The following is an 18247-nucleotide window of genomic DNA, read 5'->3' on the forward strand; positions in this document are numbered from 1 at the left end:
CGAAAAAGGTTTAGGCGAATGTGGAAGATACCACTTTCGATACTGGACAAACCCCATGGGTTATTCCATGGGTAAATCCATGGGAAATTCCATTGGAAACCCCAGGGGTTATTCCATGGGTAAATCCATGGGCAATTCCATTGGAAACTCTTTACTGCTCGATCAGTCACATGAATCAGGACATTACCACTTGCTGTCATTCTATCGCTATAGCAACGAAATGCAAGGAACATCTTGGCACAAATATGGGTTGCAGTGTCGCCATTATACACTTCTAAGGCGCCATCGTATTCATTTGTTGATAGAAATATTCTTTAAATCTTTGAACTGGTTGATGTATCTGTCAATGTCGTCAACACCTGGAAAAACCCTCTGGTTGTGCAATCATGAATAAGTCCGGTTAATACATGTTGTGAATCAATCTAAAATAGAGTATCGACTACGCCCACTGATTACGTCGCCTGGCTTTATTGTGTTGTAATATGTATCCCTCCGCCATAACCGACGATGGGATTACTTTCTAAAGAATAAACGCATTTGCTAGATCCAAGTCGTTGTGTTAGGTTCATTCCGTGACCTCCGTCCTTTCGTCTTGAGAATTTCCATATTCCCATTGTCATAATCCCTGACAATACATGAAGGCTACTTTTGATCTATAGCGCGAAGGTGGGTGCTAATAAACAGAGAATTCGGAAAAACTCATTGTTGGCTGTGGAGAAAAAAACTGACATTAAGTTTCGTCCGAGGTAAGTTTTGTTTATTGGGATGGTTATTTAGAAGTAGGCCTACTCAGGTAGAACTGCGACTCTGGGAAGACTTATAAAGTTTCACGAAGACACATCAACTATGCACGTGTGATATAGGCCGTTCACCACGTCATTTTTCTCATTTTGTCCCGACGTTGTGTCAACCTTTTGAAAGTTTCCTGACGTCATGGTGGGGTTTTAAACTTTTCTTTCAAACTTTGGCCACGCATGCTACGTACTCAGTATAGTTGCAGTTTTAGCATACAGGATGTAACTTGCGTGATGCAAAATGAAATGAAATGTAGGTTCTTATACAGCGCTTTATGCTGCACAAGTATTGTCTAAAATCGCTTTATTTCAATCCACTAATTTTACCTTACTTCAAGATATTTGCAACTAAAAGTGGTTTAACGTATCATATATATAGTTCACTTGCCGTTAAACTCTTATCTTGCACTCAAATGATTAAACTAATGTGATTAAATAACTATGTTCAGCGTGTGTATATCTATCGTACAACCACATTCACAACCTTTAATAACGATATATTGCGCAGGGGCTCCGAGACGAGCCAAGTCATATTCATTCATTTTCATCAATTTATTACATTCAATACAATTTTTCTGCTTTTGGCACTATATGCGCCCCACATATAGTTTGTCTCCTCTCCGTTTTATTATGTCGATCCTTGCAGAAACGTCCACAACTATAGTAAACGTTTGTTGTTTTCTCCAGAAAAGATTACCACAACAAGAATGGGAGCAACAGCAATTCTTCTATTCATGGAAATAGTCATCGGGTTGATTGGGACGGTGAGCTCGGCACTACTCATACCTTTCGGGCCGCAGATAAGTCCAGGAAACGTGATCGCCGTCACAGTGTTCATCAGTTCGGTCATGATTTGGTTTGCTGTGTGTACATGGTGTTGTTTCATCAAAGAATCATGTTGCCCGCGCGGTTTGTTCATATCTGGAAGAATCGCAGCAATGCTTGCCTCAATTGCTCTGATAGTTGCGCCGATTGTTGTCCTAGTTCAGGGGGCAAATAGTGACCAGCATAATGATTTTAGTGTGGCGTTGCTAGTGGTTCTTATTGCAGTAGGTGTTGCTGAGCTTTGTACATGTATATCAGCTTTTTCTATCAAAATACTCCGCTGTGAAAAAATAGGAGGGGAAGATCAAATCGCTGAAGAGATGCAAATGACGGAACGATAATCGAGGGATTTTAATGGGCTTTCGTATTCTGTAAGCTTAGCAAAGTTTTATCTCATGTTCGGGTATTACACATTGGATGAAGTACATATTAGAGATATGTACTTGATTGGCTAAATAGTGGCTTGTCTAACCCACGCAGATAATACGCGAAGTCTCACTCCTTGGTATTCGGTCTCGCGAATTGTTATGACACGCGTATTCACCGTGCATGGTGAATGCGACATTGCATTTCGGCTTTCTTCAAAGCACGCGGGTCAACAAGACAGCTTTCCCTCTGTTCAGCTCTTGGTCCAGATTGCTCAAAAGAAGTTTGTCCCTACTTGGCGTTAGATTCACTGATGGAAATATTGTCAAGATACAGTTAACGCCAAATTTGACTTGAGCTGAACTCTTTTAAAAATTACCGCGTATTTTCATCACCTTTATAACAGTACCGCTCAAAGATTTATAATATACATGTACCTATCAAGCGAGTTAGGAACTTCAGATTGTTACTTGTGGAAGACGACGCCATCAAGTGAATTACCCGTCAAAGAAGTTCAAAATCATCTCAACGTCCAAATATATTGGTCAAAATATGAAGATGTCGATCGATATGGGTGGAGGCTACGGGGGAATACCGCTGGAAGATGGGGAAATCCAACTTTCACTTCATACGATGTCATGAGACCATGTGTCATCATTGAATTTCCCAATCGATGATGAAATTTAAAATGCATAGTGTGTCCTGATGACTTTGGAATTTAAAAGGTTTGGTATAGACTGAATATTTTGCCTGATTGGGAACTAATCCAATTAGCAATGTCATTGTCAGGCAAATGTTAATTATTTCAAGCTTACACCATTGCACAGTTAACAACCAGAATGCAGAGTAGGCCTAGTATCCCGCCAACTTCCTGCAGTTGTTTTCTGGGCCTGATCTTTCAAACAATAGGCCAAAGCATAATGCTCTCCAATATAATGTCTAGTGGACTTGAAAATCTCCAAACATATCATACCGTGAGTTCATAAATTGTCACATATCACAAATGAAACTGAAAACATGGTCATTGATATCCACCTTCTGCCTATACGCAGGACAACTTTTTATAGCAATACGTTATTTATAACCTTCGATTTAGGTCAGGGAATCCAATCGGACAAAGTTCAGTGAGTGGGAGGCCGAGTCATCGCCATTTACGGCAGATCAGCTGATCGCAGGCACTGCTTGGCTTGCAAGTCCAGTTAGTAGTGGGAACATTGTTTTTGGACTTGGATGTGTCTGTGCGATTGACGAAGATGCATTTCTGATGAGTGGTTATTCTTTGTAGCGAGGAAATAAAATCATAGCAGGAAGGCATACACACAAAAACGAAGGTAGGCCCGAAGAAAACTTCTTGAAATTATGTGTTAATTTGACAAATATTAATGTGCTCGACTTGTGTTCGCTTGGTTCCTGCCGAGTATTGAAGGAACCATTGCTTCAGCGCCAACTTACTTCATAGCATATATAGTGGGGCTTTAGGTACCACGAACATAGGCCACAACGCGAGAAAACTTCACCAAATCAGAATGATAACCTTGAAAATTGTGTTGCCTGACATAGGCCTATTGCTAATCACTGCGGTCACTTCAATATCGCGGGCATCCAGGCACCGAACAGGCCGAACATGTAAATCGTTTTAAAATCTTCGATACATTTTTCTCGGGATATTATTTTGGAAGTGACTATTTGGCAAGCCCGGCTCACCAAACAGCGCCTTTTTTCTGCCCTAGATGGAGAGCCGAACTCATGCATATTCAACCATCCAGGAGCTCATTATCATTTGTGGCAACACGGTCAGCAACACCGGAGTTACAGTGAAACGCCTTTAGCAATGCACACTAATGCATTTAACATGCTTATCAGTTAAATCACGTTTATGACTTTTTTTGTAAATCCATACAGTCATGTACATGTACATGCTTCTTCATGGATTATTGATCAAAACCCGAGTTTAGTAACAGAAATTGAATCGAGAGCGGGAAGTCGGCCATTGTTAGATATGCGCATATAAATTCGAATATGACGTCACTGCTCTCTGATTGGCCAACATGTTGTAACCTCTCCGGCTCGCCAAAGAGGGTAGTATTTTTGCCCTGTTTGGCAAGCCCGGCTTGCCGAACAGGGTGGCTTTTTAGTGCTGTTTGGCAAGCGGCTCTCCAAACAGAACAAAAAAAGATGCCTGTTTGGCGAGCGGCTTGCCAAATAGACCCGGCCTATTATTTTTCCCTCTGGGTTTTGATGTACATGTTGTCCACGAGTTATGGAGTCTCGCACACTAGTGGCCCCATTACATTTACATGCACATCTGCAAAATGAAACTTGCAGAAAGGTATTTCAAAGAAGGTTCGAAATACTGACTCAGAAACGTTGAACTCTCGCAATTTGCTTGCGGTCAGTCGATCATGAAGTGGATTTTTAGTGACCGGAGTTAGACCTTAAGTTGAACTCACTTGAGACTGTTTAACTGGAAGCCATTGAGTATCAAGTTTTGATTGTTCTTTTAGCATTACCGTTATGGCCATGATAGGCCTAGACTTAAAGAAAATGTGTGTTTTCAAGCCATGCCGAGTTAATCTCCAATATTATCAAAAATTTCAAACGCCTATGCTTTTTATACTTGTCATCATTGTTCACGTTCGCTATAATTGATGGTTACCTTGTGGATCCGTGACAACCTGTAAATTATGCAATTTGTAAAGGCAATTTCATTAGAAACGCTTGGTTTCCCGCCCACAAAATGTCACATTTAATCACAAATCGTTAAATTTGGCCTACTTTCCGAAACAATGGTTTAGTCAGGTAGGCCATGTCAGCATGTAAGCTTACATGTAGGCTTTGAAACATCCTTCCGCTGATTAATTGATCATTCTGATGACTTCCTTTCCTGGAGAATGAATGTACAGCAGCGGATCTTTTGTGAAGATTAAAAGTTCAAAAGTTTGATTCTTATGTATAAAGCGCTTTTTTCATGAAAATGTCCTTGCTCAAGCACTTCGTTTTCCCAGAATATCTCAGATATGCTATTAAGCAGCTACTAAGCCCTCACTTTAACAGAAGTGTCTCGAAAGGGATTTGAACCCACGACCTCACGGGCACCAGTCCTGCACCACTCCGCCACCACGTTCCCCTCATGATACCATGGAGGGAGGGGGGGGGTTGTTATGTAGAATGCTGTGCACCTGCAATAAGCAGTTTATCAGTGGTCTCGTACTGCTCCAGGTAAAAACCCCTCCAGTTGTCCTAAAAGAGATGTGTCTTCTACGAACTCTCAAAAAATTATAAACCGGACAATATCGTAAGACAAGAGGCGAAATCATTGAAATATCATATCGACCATTACCAAATATATATATTTACACTGTCACTTGACATTATTTGACGTGACAATACCAATTGATTTCACTTGAGGTCTTCTGGTCAGGTTAGGCGTATTGTCTATAATTTTAATGCATACAAAGATAAGTGCATTATTACCGTCCACACCACACTTAGCTTGACAAGTTGATCTCTATTAATATCTATTAACAATACATGTAAGTGTACACCGATTTCTGAAGACTTGGTGAAATTTGGACTTTTATTTACGTTAGTGGAGCACATACGCGTGGATTGTAGGACAATATAAACTATTACCTCATTGACGCACGTCACCAGTTGATAATTTCTGTGTTATAGTATAATAGTTGATATATCTTACTGGAGTTCTAAACTCTCACTTTGTACAATCAGCCTTCGGGAGACGGTGTAGTTTTCTCGCTGACAAAGTTTTAAGCTGTTTTTTGCTTAGGTAATTAAGTTGTGTTAACATGTAGAGTCACCCAAGCCACCCAGTTTCATTTTAATCTGCAATCATTTTCTTATCTATTCACTCATTCTAAAACTCGAAACAACCTTTGGCAATATCCGTCATGGACCCTAATGCCAACCATGGTCGATGTTTAGGCCAGGTGTAATGTTTTTGAGTGTTTCTGTTTTTGAGTGTTTCCCCTCATTGTTTGGGAACGCTCAAAAATAGATTGACAAGTTTTTCTGTGTATCCCCCCTATTGAAAAGTCGTCGTCTCTCTAGCTGCCTATTGTTTGGAAACACTGACACATGGGAAACAACCACAGATGTTACACCGGTCTTAGGGACCTTTCGGTTTCATTTTCAGCAGGTTTCTTGCCATTCTACAAAACCGATTGTACTGTCTAGGAAGGACCAAGCCGGCACTCTCTCTATGGCACTGTTGTTGTGACGCAATATTGTACATTTGTATCGTTCTTCTTTTTCAGAAGATGTCTCACGGGAACATAGACGCACTCAACGAGAAGCTGCGAGAGGTGTTTGACCAGCCAGAGCTCGTCATCGACACAAGTTACAAGTCTTTGGTGAGTAAGCGATTCAACCCAAACTTTGATAGAGATGCTCGACCTATCCAGCGAGAGAAAGATATACATAGACCAGTGTTTATGAATGAAACTATACAAGCATGTAATCCTATCAAATGTGACCGAAGATTCAGCTTATAACTGTATGCATGCTGCTGCGGAAGTCAAGTGACATTACTCAGCCGCAACCAGTCCTTCGCCATTTCCAATAGATCTTGGCCTTAAACGCTTTGATCCGTTCTCGTCAGCCTGTAGCATCGTGGTAATGATCATAATCAGCTTGTCTAAACTTGAAAACTGAAACGCTTGAAGGATCCACATTCTATTTTCTGTGAAAGTTAGTTTTAGACTGACCCATTTTGTTTCTTTTTTGCAGTGGCCGGATGAGAAACCGCCGATGGACACAAACAAAATCATGCAGCAGGCAATTTTGAAGATTCCAGCCTTCCAACCTGAGGTCGTCCGGGAGACATCGAGGTTTCCCTGCTTTTCCGGGGCCAAGCACAATACGATTCCTTGGCTAGAATGCAGGATCCGTGGCATGGGGAGCTTTCTTCTCTTCCTGGCCCTCCTCAATACTGTGTTTGTTGCCATGGAGCTGTGCTGCGGGGCTTATTATTCGAAAACCGTGACGATCATTGGATATTCGGCGATCATATTGACAGTTGGTGCGGCTGCGCAGACCATCTGGCATGTCGGTTTTTTAGAATATCGTGGAACAAGTCCCGTGAAAATTTGCCTGAGTAAAATGTTGCAATTCACTGCCATGGGAGTCAATTTCTGTTTAGTAATTCTAGCCGTGTTTTATTCCGCGTCGGAACCTGAATGCCGAAAGGTAGACTCGGAGGGTAAGGTCATTTCTGTTACTGCCACCACTCCGTCTGGTGGTCCTATGTGCTATGCGGACATGTATAGCTCCTGCTTCGCTATCCTCATTGCTATTATTGTTTTGGGAGTGTTAGAGTTCATTGTTGGACTGATGTTGACGGAGAAGATTTTTCGTGTTGATGATGAATGGAAGAAGAAAGGACCAGGTCCTTGGGAGCATTGAACATTTTAAACATTCTGAAAAGTGTTTAGTCGGATGGTAGCTAAGTTCGAAGAGAGGTTCCAAGAGCGATGTCGATTTAAAACATGTATTCAGCATTCTTGTTGGGAGCTTCTGAACGCTGGAGATGGGATGTCTGTGCTCGAAATCTTTCTCGGCGTCTTAGATGGCCTAGCTCTGGGGTGGTGCATTCTTCTGATAACTGTCCCTCCAGGGAACGATGGTCATGGAAGTTACGTTGAATTCTTATTTCCTGGTCTAATCGTGTGTCGTGTTCTCATAGAGTTGAGCAGCATATCAAAGAATGACTCAGGCCGCAGTGATTGCGTGTTTTCTGGGCGATGAGGTTCGATCGGGCGGACGAACAGATTTGCCAGATAACTCTGTTCCGTTTCGGCAATGGAAAGTGAAAACGATATCCTTGTACTCGTAGACGACGGCTTGGTATAGTAGACAGGTTCAGATTTTGATCCGAAAACGAGTTGAGTTGATATTTTAATGACGGATATCGTTTACCTGTATATTGTCAGAAATGCAATGAAAAAGCATGTCTTTGGTACATTCATTAGTAAACAAAGCAGCCGAAATGACTTGATGACGTCAACTAGGGAAAATATATCTATCACCTCGTTCTCGTCCTCGGATCCAAATCGGAACCGCTCTAATAATTTGGTACAAGATGTGCTGTGTGATATTTAAAGACATTGCCATGATGGATTGTCTGTGTCAGAGAGATTGTGACTCCCTTAAATGAAAGATCTAGTCAAATTGTATACACTGTGACCACGGATGTATAGCATCCACGCTATACATCCGTGCTGTGACCGACCAAGATGTGCACGACATATCTACTATATCAAAACAGGAGAATAAAACTCGTTAACCCATCTTCCATTTAAGGGTTAAAATCGGTGTACATGTATACGGTAAAAGAGTTTGAATGTTTTAGGTACGACGGAAGACAAAATGATGAAGTTTATTGTAAACATCTCAAGGATCATTGTTAATTACTTTTTGTCCAGAAAATAGATGACGAATTACTTGTGTGTATACAACCGATGTGTAATCAAACTATTTTTAAGGATTTGTATTTGTGTTGAATCATTTCCCCGGAGTTTCTGTCACTGTGCCGAAGATTTCTTCGTAGCCAATCTCCTAGAGCCTCACCATTGGTTTAAACGGTTGCTTAATGCTACTTGCACCGAGTACTGACTCGACTAGATGGGCTAGCTATTACGAGTGTGGGAGAGGTACAAGCGTACATTTGGTATCTTCTGGTTTAGGAGGCAAATGAAGCGCAGCCCTCTCATTTGAAGATTGCTTCGTAGCCTGTAGATGATTCCTGCGCTGTAACGCAACTACGTGAACGCGGCTGCCCACACATTTTGGATCCGGTCCATGGTTCGTGGAGTAGATCACAGATGTGTGATGAATGGGCTACCAGAATCATGGCGCTCGATCACCCAGAATTGTTTGATACAAACGACTTAAAAACTCGACACATACTACTCTTTAATGTCGAGGTTGTGTGCGTTTTCTGTCATACATTTATGACTGATCGATCGACATTAATTCTGACATCTTCATTGGCCTACCTGTGACAAATGTGGAACAAATAGTATGTGTTGGCAGAGAGAATATTCTTTCGCCTGCTTGGAGAATGCTGCTCGTGTAGACGGCAGCCATGTACTGGCCAGGGTAAATGACGAGTGGCGCCATCCTTCCGACCGATTATAATAGCAACTCGTTCGTGTGCTGGTCCGTACTGCATGTTTCTTTTCCTCTCAAGAGATTAAAATGAGGTCGGGTACTTTTTATCTTGAAACCGAGTCATGAATCTGAACCCACGAGATATCCACTACATGTACTACTACGTCGCTTAGACTAGAGGTACTCCGCTAGTGAACTGTCTTCAGTGCTCGTATCGCTCATTGCGACGCATGAAGACTGGAACTGACAAGCATCCAAAGACACCAATAAAGTACAACAAGCTGATAAATGGAGGAGGAAATTACATTTTTATCGAAAGGAATTTCAATACAGCGCTCCACACATGGAGGAAGTCAGAGGCATAGTGACATATTGCCGCAGTGAAATACCGGAGGGTAGAGTATTTCCTACTTCCCAGTCGATTTTCAGTCAAAAGAGAATAAGCGTGGCATACAAGAGAACACAAATTCCAAAACAAAAACAGAGACATCATCACAGGCAGACCCCTTCCAAGGAATAATTTACTTTCTACATTATCCTTTCTCAATCCCAACAACTGGCATGGCTGATGATCGATATCATCAGGATGTCAGACTCTCCCAATTGCCTGGAACCAAATAGCCGTTTATGGTCCGTTTGTTCAAGTAAAGACTATCAGGGGTATCTCGAAATCATGACTGCTTTTGAACACATGGCTATCGTCTTTGCCTATTTATAGCTGGCTTTATCCAAAGTTACTAGTATGCCAGATGCCTTCTAATGTTGAAAGCAGCTTCCCATTCAAGTTTATCAGACTCAGAACGTGATTGGAAAGATTTCTCTAGACATCATCACTTTTCATACTATTATCTACCACATTTTGGATGGCTCTTCCTAATATAATGACTTGGTCTTGCAGTGAGCTCATCTGGACCTGGAGCTTCGCCATTTCCGTTTGGAGACTGAGCAAGTCGGTAACAGCGCCGACCGCTGGAGAGCTACCGGCTTGACATGGAGCAAGTGCGTCTTCCTCGGGAGATGGAGCTCTTGGTTCATCTTGCACTGGTGGCGTTACCGTTCCAGGAGATGGTGGTTCAGGGAGTACAGCCGGTGATGAGACTGGAGCTAGTGCGTCTTCCTCGGGAGACTGAGCCCTTGGTTCTTCTTTTATCGGCGGAGTCACTGTTCCCGGCGATGGTGGTTCTGGAAGTGGAGCTGGTGGGGATGGAGCTAGTGCGTCTTCTTCCAGGGAAGGAGCGCTTGGTTCCTCAACGGTGGCTGGAGACACGGTGCCTGGAGACGGCGGTTCTGGAAGTGGAGCTTCAGGAGCCGTTGAAGGGGTCTCTGTGGCAAGGGCTAGATCTTCTGGCGGAGGTGGTGGTAGATCCGTAGGAGCAGATTCAGCTGGTGCTGCTGCTGCCGGCTCTGGTGGAGGGGCCTCAGAAGCTGCAGGAAGAGCAGGTTCGGGCGTGTTTGCAGGTGCGGCTTCTGGTACTAAAGCTGGTGTGGCTTCTGGTGCTGGTGGTGGTGTAGCCTGAGGAGCCGGCACTGCAGCAGGAATGGCAGGCGTTTCTGCTGTTGGTGCTGGTGTTGACTCAGGTGCTGGCACTGGCACTTGCACAGGTTCTGGAGCTGGAGCAGGAGCTGGAGGCTGTGCAGGGGCTGGCGCCGGTGCAGGTTTGTCCTCTAGCGCTGGCGCTGGCGCGGGTGCTGCTTCTGGTCCTGGGGCTGGGGCTGGAGCTGGAGCTGGTTCGGCTGCTGGAGCTGGAGCAGGCGCAGCCGCTTGAGCGGGTGCTGGGGCGGATTCTTGAGCTGGTGCGGGAGCCGGAGCAGTCACTTTTGCTGGAGCCGGTGCTGGTGTAGTGGCAGCTGGAGCCGGTGCTGGTGTAGTGGCAGCTGGAGCCGGAGTAGGTGCTGGTGCTGGCGTGCCCTCTGAAGCTGGTGAAGCGGCCGTCGCTGGTGGAGCTGGTGCTGCCTTTTTGTCTGCCTTCTTTTCTTTCTTCTCCTTCTTTTCTTTCTCAGGTTTGGCACCAGCGGGTGCAGGAGCCTTCACTTTCTTGGCTGAAATGAAAGAAACATGTTTACCACGTCGTTGATAATTGATGAACCACTACGAATAGAAAGTTATTTGGTTATTCATTTGAGTGCACTTGTCTGGAATAAAATTCAATGAAAATTAGCTTAGACTTTGAATATATAAACAAACTGCCTTTTTTGAAATAAAAAAAGTGGTGAGTGCTTGAGTTCCAACACTTTAGCAATTTCCACCTTCGTCCACTCCGTTAAAAACTGGATACAGTAGAATAGGGAAAGAATATAACCGAGATAAAGTCAGTATTCCAAGTTTCAGTGAGGCACTTGCACTGTTCTCTCAGGGAAATAAACTATAAGTCCGAACAAGGCCAACCTTGCCAGTGCTTCAGTGGTAGTTACCCAAATTCTCAAGATTAGGCCAATTTTCACAAACTGACCTCTTCTGATTTCTCATTACTAGCGTATGTTATGCACTATTCTCGCCACCACTTTGCACGTCGACTGAGTGTAACCGCTGTATCAATAATCAAACGCAAAACAGTTTAATTTCTGATTGATTAAATATCAGAACCTGCTTTAAAAAGATTGTTTAATGTTGATATGGCCCCTCTTGCCCTGAGGCAAAGCAGTTATGTATTGCCAGGTACCAGTAATAAAGGAAAGGTGAGGGAGGCAAGCAGCATAGTTGCTTTTACCTACCGGCACACGTTGAAAGTGGTTAGCTTTTGCTCCTTGATCACTAAGCAAATACATTGTAGATTACACGAATACATACAGTATGATGTCGTCCTATGTAGGCAGGGATGATGAAGAAACCTTTCGTATCAGAGGCATACACCTGTGGCAAGAATCCAGGTCAGATTCGTCCAACTATCCAAATCATGCTTTGAGCATAAGCTACACATGGATTCTCCTTTGTACATTTGTAGACGTTTTGAGGTTGAAAGTGTTCTAAATCATTGGTTGTTCACTTACAGCACATAACTTCTTACGCTTACAGTAGTGCATTTAATGCTCTTAGGTTCTTTTGCTGAAATACCTTAGTTACTAATAGTTGATGGAGTATGGAATTTCTATTTTCTTCGTTAATGTTATAATGCCTGTCATATATAATATTTTATGGTGGTATCGTAGCAGATCCAACGAATGTCTCCTTGTAAATTAAAGCTCATTCGCTGTTGGCCACCTTACTCAGCCCTGATATTCAACCAATGGACACAACTGCGGATTTCCCTACATCCACCAATTTTAGATATCTCACCCTGATGATAACTTTGTCAGTACTGTAACTTCAACTCCTGGTTATCGCATTTAACTGAATAAACTAGACAGGCGAGCTGTAGGATGTTGAAAAACCAGCTGTTAGACTGCACGAAGAGCTGAAGGCTTAACATCTGGGTTAATTTGAGTTTTAAACAACAGGTACTGGAAGAATTGGATAACTGAAAACAAGCATTCCCTATGATGCAATCTAGAGATAGGGATTGATCATAATAAAATGGTATAACAACAACTGCATGAAGCTGATGGATAAGCTAAACTGAAGGCTGATAACTGGGTGGGAAACTTTTCTACTTTGATTGTAGGCTATCTACTGAATAACGGCCAAGACAAACGTGTTTGGTGTCAGGCGGTGTCGCGAGTATTCTGAATTGAATCGTGTTTGCCCATCAATCCAACCACAAAAATGTTCTTCCCTAGAATCATTTGTGATGTGATATTGTGGGTCAACACCACCAATACATCCCAACAAGTTTGCCGAAGCAACAATTAACAACAAGCCAAATATTCGACGGATGTGGTTCAAATGAGTTTGAAATACGGCATACATGAGTCGAACAAATGATGAATTATTAACTGAAAATGTTCAATGAAATCATTTGAAACAGTATACATGAGGGAGATAACAAGACCGACTGAAATTTACTTTAAACTGGTGTATGTACAGGGTCGAAATAAGCACGTGCGCCTTTTTAATTTGTTGGTAGCCAACTACATATACTCTTGGAGAGATTCAGCTGCTAATGGTTTGGAGTCATTTTTGGTAAAATCAAACAAAGACAAAGTTGGTTTGGGAAAACAGAACTAGGCTTCTTCAAATAAAACTGACTTACTCTTGTGCTTTTTTCTCTCCGCTGATGGAGTACGCGACGGGGAAGAGGCGTGGTCTCCCACTGGTTAACAGAATTCAGACATGTTTCAGTGAGAATACATTGATTTTATGTAGGGATTCGTCTATACGTCATAGAAAATTCAGTTTGAGAATTGAGAATTATGAGAGAAATCACAAAATTGATCATGATTGTGTCTTCTCTGTAATGGACGAAAATACAGCGGCAGATTCCGTTTTTTATCAGAAGAATATGCTTTATTTGTTTCAATGGAGTGAACTAGCTATCTCATTACTAAAGCTGATATGCTCTGAATGATCATCGCTATGAAACGTTAGCTAAAATTCTATAAATGACGCACAAACATGTAAATATTTGATGAGAAGAACTCACTTTTCTTTTTTTTCTCGAGGGTAGGTGATGGGGCGGCTCCCCCTGGTTAAACGATAGAAAACGACCATCAGTAACACAGAAACGACCAACAACTTTAGGTGAAAGAAAAACTTTGTGTAACTGTCAATCATTTCCAATTGATACTATCCTGTCACTAACTGATGAGTTAACCAACTATTCAGTCAAAAAACTGAAACTTGTAAACTATCATTGAATGACGCGCTGATTACACCAAGAGGTAGAATACGATAATTTTCTGACATCTGTTCATGGTAGGCCCTACTTCGTTGCAAGTAAGTTCAATGACAATCGCATTTATACCAGAGAGAATAAATACCCACCGTGATTGATTAGAAGCCTTCAGGTTAATCTGCGTCACCACTGATAAAAAACAGAAGTGTTACCTGTCACCAGGGTATTTAAAGACTCTGCTGTCACCGTCGCCAGCTGAAGCACACAGCGATTTCTCTGAAAGCAAAGCAGTTTTACTTCGGTTTTACTTCGTGTAAGATACCCTCGTATGTTATGCGCTGCAAGCCTATACTCACCTGCAGGAGTTGGAATCTTTGGGGCTGAAGCCTTCGGTGCGTCGGCCTGAAAATATAGGCAATGAGTAATGATATCAACGTATTGGGGGCAAGTTGTATTTCATCATACACCATGATATGACAATGATATTAGCTGTTTCGGAAAGCTATGTTTCTCATCTTCATAGGGATATACGCCTTCAAGGGTTCAAACTACGCTCAATGACCCTTTCTTGACGAAAAAGGAGAGGTCAACCGCATGAGTTAGCAGCTTCTGATGGCAAATTAATTCTAGCAACGGACTGCATACTACTCAGACCACTCCGTCCAGCTTAGCAATCTTCGTCGAATTTTATTTTACTTTTTCAACACTTGATCTCAACGCATTTGAGGCAAGTTGTATTTCATCATAGACCTTGATATGACAATGATATTAGCTGTTTCGGAAAGCTATGGTTCTAATCTTGACAGGGATATACGCCTTCAAGGGTTCTTACTACGCTAAATGACCCTTTCTTGACGAAAAAGGAGAGGTCAACCACATGCGTTAGCAGCCCCTGATGGCAAATTAATTCTAGCGACGGACTGCATACTGCTCAGACCACTCCGCCCAGCTAAGCGCTCTTCGTAGAATTTTCGTATACTTTTTTAACACTTGATATCAACGTATTTGAGGCAAGTTGTATTTCATCATAGACCTTTATATGACAATGATAATAGCTGTTTCGGAAAGCTATGGTTCTAATCTTGACAGGGATATACGCCTTCAAGGGTTCTAACTACGGTAAATGACCCTTTCTTGACGAAAAAGGAGAGGTCAACCGCATGAGTTAGCAGCTCCTGATGGCAAATTAATTCTAACGACGGACTGCATACTGCTCAGACCACTCCATACGGCCGAGCGCTCTTTATCGAATTTTATTTTACTTTTTCAGCAAATTTAAAATCGACGTATTTGAGGCAAGTTGTATTTCATCATACACCATGATATGACAATGATATTAGCTGTTTCGAAAAGCTATGGTTCTAATCTTGACAGGGATATACGCCTTCAAGGGTTCTAACTATGCTAAATGACCGTTTCTTGACGAAAAAGGAGAGGTCAACTGCATGAGTTAGCAGCTCCTGATGGCAAATTAATTCTAGCGACGGACTGCATACTGCTCAGACCACTCCGCCCAGCTTAGCACTCTTCGTCGAATTTTCGTATACTTTTTCAACACTTGATATCAACGTATTTGAGGCAAGTTGTATTTCATCATAGACCTTTATATGACAATGATAATAGCTGTTTCGGAAAGCTATGTTTCTCATCTTGACAGGGATATACGCCTTCAAGGGTTCTAACTACGCTAAATGACCGTTTCTTGACGAAAAAGGAGAGGTCAACCTCATGAGTTAGCAGCTCCTGATGGCAAATTAATTCTAGTGACGGTCTGCATACTGCTCAGACCACTCCGTACGGCTGAGCGCTTTTTATCGAATTTTATTTTACTTTTTCAACAATTAAAATCGACGTATTTGAGGCAAGTTGTATTTCATCATACACCATGATATGACAATAATATTAGCTGTTTCGGAAAGCTATGTTTCTCATCTTGACAGGGATGTACGCCTTCAAGGGTTCTAATTATGCTAAATGACCCTTTCTTGATGAAAAAGGAGAGGTCAACCGCATGAGTCAGCAGCTCCTGATGGCAAATTAATTCTAACGTTCTCCTTGTAATGGCTTCGCGTAAAAAATGACTGCATTCTGTCCAATATTTCATAAAGCGATAGCTTCTTCACGGCTGCTTGTTATACACAATGTTTCATCAATGGCTGTGTATGCTTTACGTGTATACGAGTGATAAGTCATACTTATGTCGGCGGGCAATGGGAATGGAATTTGAACATCTAATCGTACATCGTACCTGGTAAATAAGACATGCCAGAGAAACCATCTCGGTAGTACTTGTTTAGGTTACCTCAATGAATTGTGCGCATTATTGTTGAAGTTATCCTGGGTTGTGCCACTTGACATCACCAAGTTCATTATCACTATCAATAGGCACAACTGCGACTTTGAAAACTACGCCCTACATTTGTATACATGTATTTGACTGTAAAACAGAACGTACATGTTGTTTTAGCGTTTCTAAAATCTCTTGTAACGTGCTAGTCTACCAAACCCGTGAATAATTTAGAAAGAGGGGATGAAGTAAAAAGTATATTATATGGCGGGGACCTTTCGATCATCTCATATAGTTCCAGAAAGCACAAGTCTCTGAAAGATGGGACTGGGGTGTGATGTGTTTGTGGTGATGGCAAGGCTCGGAGGGTTAAAAAGATATAGTTACTCTTCTACTGACACATGGGCTAGTTTATATACTCTTCATGATTCATAGCTAGGTACGCACGAACCTGGTAAGTAAGTAACTAGCTGGAGGAAAAAGAGTGTAAGTTGGTGCTGCGCCAGCATGTGGTTGAAATAAACAGAGAGCATGATTGGTGAAAGATACCTTGTTGCAAGGTGCCAGGAGCCAGCATTCCAGCATGTATCTCGTTTCAGCATACTGTGTTGGTATTAATCCTACAATTCTTTGACTTTGGCCTTAGTGCAGATGGACTATGTCCCTCCACAGTTTCCTCTGGGATTGGCTTGGGGAATTTCTTATCGTGCTAGATGTGACTCTTCAAAGGTGTGGTGCCTTTTATTGGGGAATGGATGTGACAGTCCACCTCTAGGACGGTAAGGGCCAGAGGCAGTAATTCCAAGGTTGGTGTGACAGGCCGGGGTGACAGCAATTTGAGCAAGGGACATGATCAGACGTCTATGATACGGGTCCCTTTTTGGCAGATGGTCATATTTGAGTTGTTAGTGAATGTGACAAAGGGTCTGAGATAGACCCACCGCCCTAATCCCAGCGGGGATCTAAAAGGTTCTGTGCGATTATAATATTTAGATGGTTTGGTCTACTCATTCCCAATGATGATTGAACGATGGGTTGGGACTTCTACATGGGGAACTAACCATACTTTCACACCGGCTATCTTTGCTATCCGATTCACTGTGGCCCGACACTTGGGAAACATGCACGGATAAACAAATACGTTCAATAAAACCATCCATCCCATAACGAATTTTGTAACGGGTTATTTCAAGACTTACCATGCTGAAGACTTGACTGGCGATCCTGGAATGAAAGTTCTCGTTTCCCCTTGGTTTCCTACTGGAGTTCCTCCCGTCTCGCTCTGAGCTGAGATGCCCACCAAATGAACGAGTTGAAGGTGTAGCACCCTGGATGCACTCCATGCAGACTCATGACTGCAGCTGGTAAGAGTTACTTGCAGAACATGATCTCCACTGCTTGGAGTATCACGGATAGACATCTGTGGAACTACAAATCAAAGCAGCGCAGTAGGCCTTCAACTTCTCAGTTCCATTTTCCCATAAACTACATCTTCCCCCATTTCGCATTTCTTACCATACTCAGCAACCTTTTATCGTTTTTGTAATATCAGTCCCGAAGTCGGGACGACTCTTGAACGATTTTGCAGACATGCCCTATAGTATCGGCGCTTCCTCTCCCATCCAGGATTGGATGCGACACTTCTAGTAAGGTGAGATTGTCTCCGATATGGAAATCACTGTCACTTATGATAAAGGATGTGATCGAGTCCTCGGCAGTCTCGGGAACTGGATATGACAGCATCAGTCTCAATTAGCCAGGGCTTGGTGTAACAGTCCGATCGTATCTAGGGATTGATGCAACTTGGTATCTCATCCAGTTTCAGCCAAGAACTGGCTGTGAAGTGTCTGAACGACATATGAAAGGGAAGAATGTCCATGAGGAATGGATATGCTCCAAGAGGAATTGTCTCAATTGGGTGGGATTGGATCGAAACAGTACTAGAACTGGATCACAATGGGTACTGTATTTGGATGTGAAAAGGACACAATTAGCAGGGCCAGGCGAGTCTTTCATCGGGAATGGATGCGACAGAGCACCTCTCCAGGACTGAATGTGGCAGGTTGTGCAAAGGGGATGTATTGTCTCATCTTGGTCTTTACTATGGTGTCCCTCCACAGTTTCCTCTGGGATTGGCT

The 18247-nt window shown here is 42.6% G+C and overlaps 2 protein-coding genes across 9 annotated transcripts; one reads left to right on the plus strand and one right to left on the minus strand.

The window, feature by feature from the left end:
• Window positions 1–551: 551 nt before the first annotated feature.
• Window positions 552–7816, plus strand: LOC135489849 (uncharacterized). Of its 6 annotated transcripts, none has more exons than XM_064775430.1 (5): window positions 552–746; window positions 1482–1558; window positions 3082–3316; window positions 6260–6355; window positions 6732–7816. In XM_064775430.1, the coding sequence occupies exons 4-5, from the start codon at window positions 6263–6265 to the stop codon at window positions 7404–7406; spliced, it is 768 nt and encodes a 255-aa protein (XP_064631500.1). In that variant the 5' UTR covers window positions 552–746; window positions 1482–1558; window positions 3082–3316; window positions 6260–6262; the 3' UTR covers window positions 7407–7816. The 6 variants fall into 6 exon arrangements, with proteins under 6 accessions (XP_064631500.1, XP_064631504.1, XP_064631499.1 ...); XM_064775434.1 differs by having other exon boundaries at window positions 6263–6355; XM_064775429.1 differs by lacking the exon at window positions 3082–3316.
• Window positions 7817–9402: 1586 nt separating this feature from the next.
• LOC135489837 (skin secretory protein xP2-like) lies at window positions 9403–17467 on the minus strand. Of its 3 annotated transcripts, XM_064775396.1 has the most exons (5): window positions 17309–17467; window positions 14179–14224; window positions 13631–13672; window positions 13241–13300; window positions 9403–11153 (listed from the first exon to the last, which is right to left on the minus strand). In XM_064775396.1, exons 1-5 carry the CDS (start codon window positions 17450–17452, stop codon window positions 9934–9936), a joined length of 1512 nt encoding a protein of 503 aa, XP_064631466.1. In that variant the 5' UTR covers window positions 17453–17467; the 3' UTR covers window positions 9403–9933. The 3 variants fall into 3 exon arrangements, with proteins under 3 accessions (XP_064631466.1, XP_064631467.1, XP_064631468.1); XM_064775397.1 differs by lacking the exon at window positions 13241–13300; XM_064775398.1 differs by lacking the exons at window positions 13241–13300; window positions 13631–13672.
• Window positions 17468–18247: the final 780 nt, after the last annotated feature.

Source organism: Lineus longissimus, chromosome 6, assembly GCF_910592395.1.
Source record: "Lineus longissimus chromosome 6, tnLinLong1.2, whole genome shotgun sequence".
Taxonomy (NCBI): domain Eukaryota; kingdom Metazoa; phylum Nemertea; class Pilidiophora; order Heteronemertea; family Lineidae; genus Lineus; species Lineus longissimus.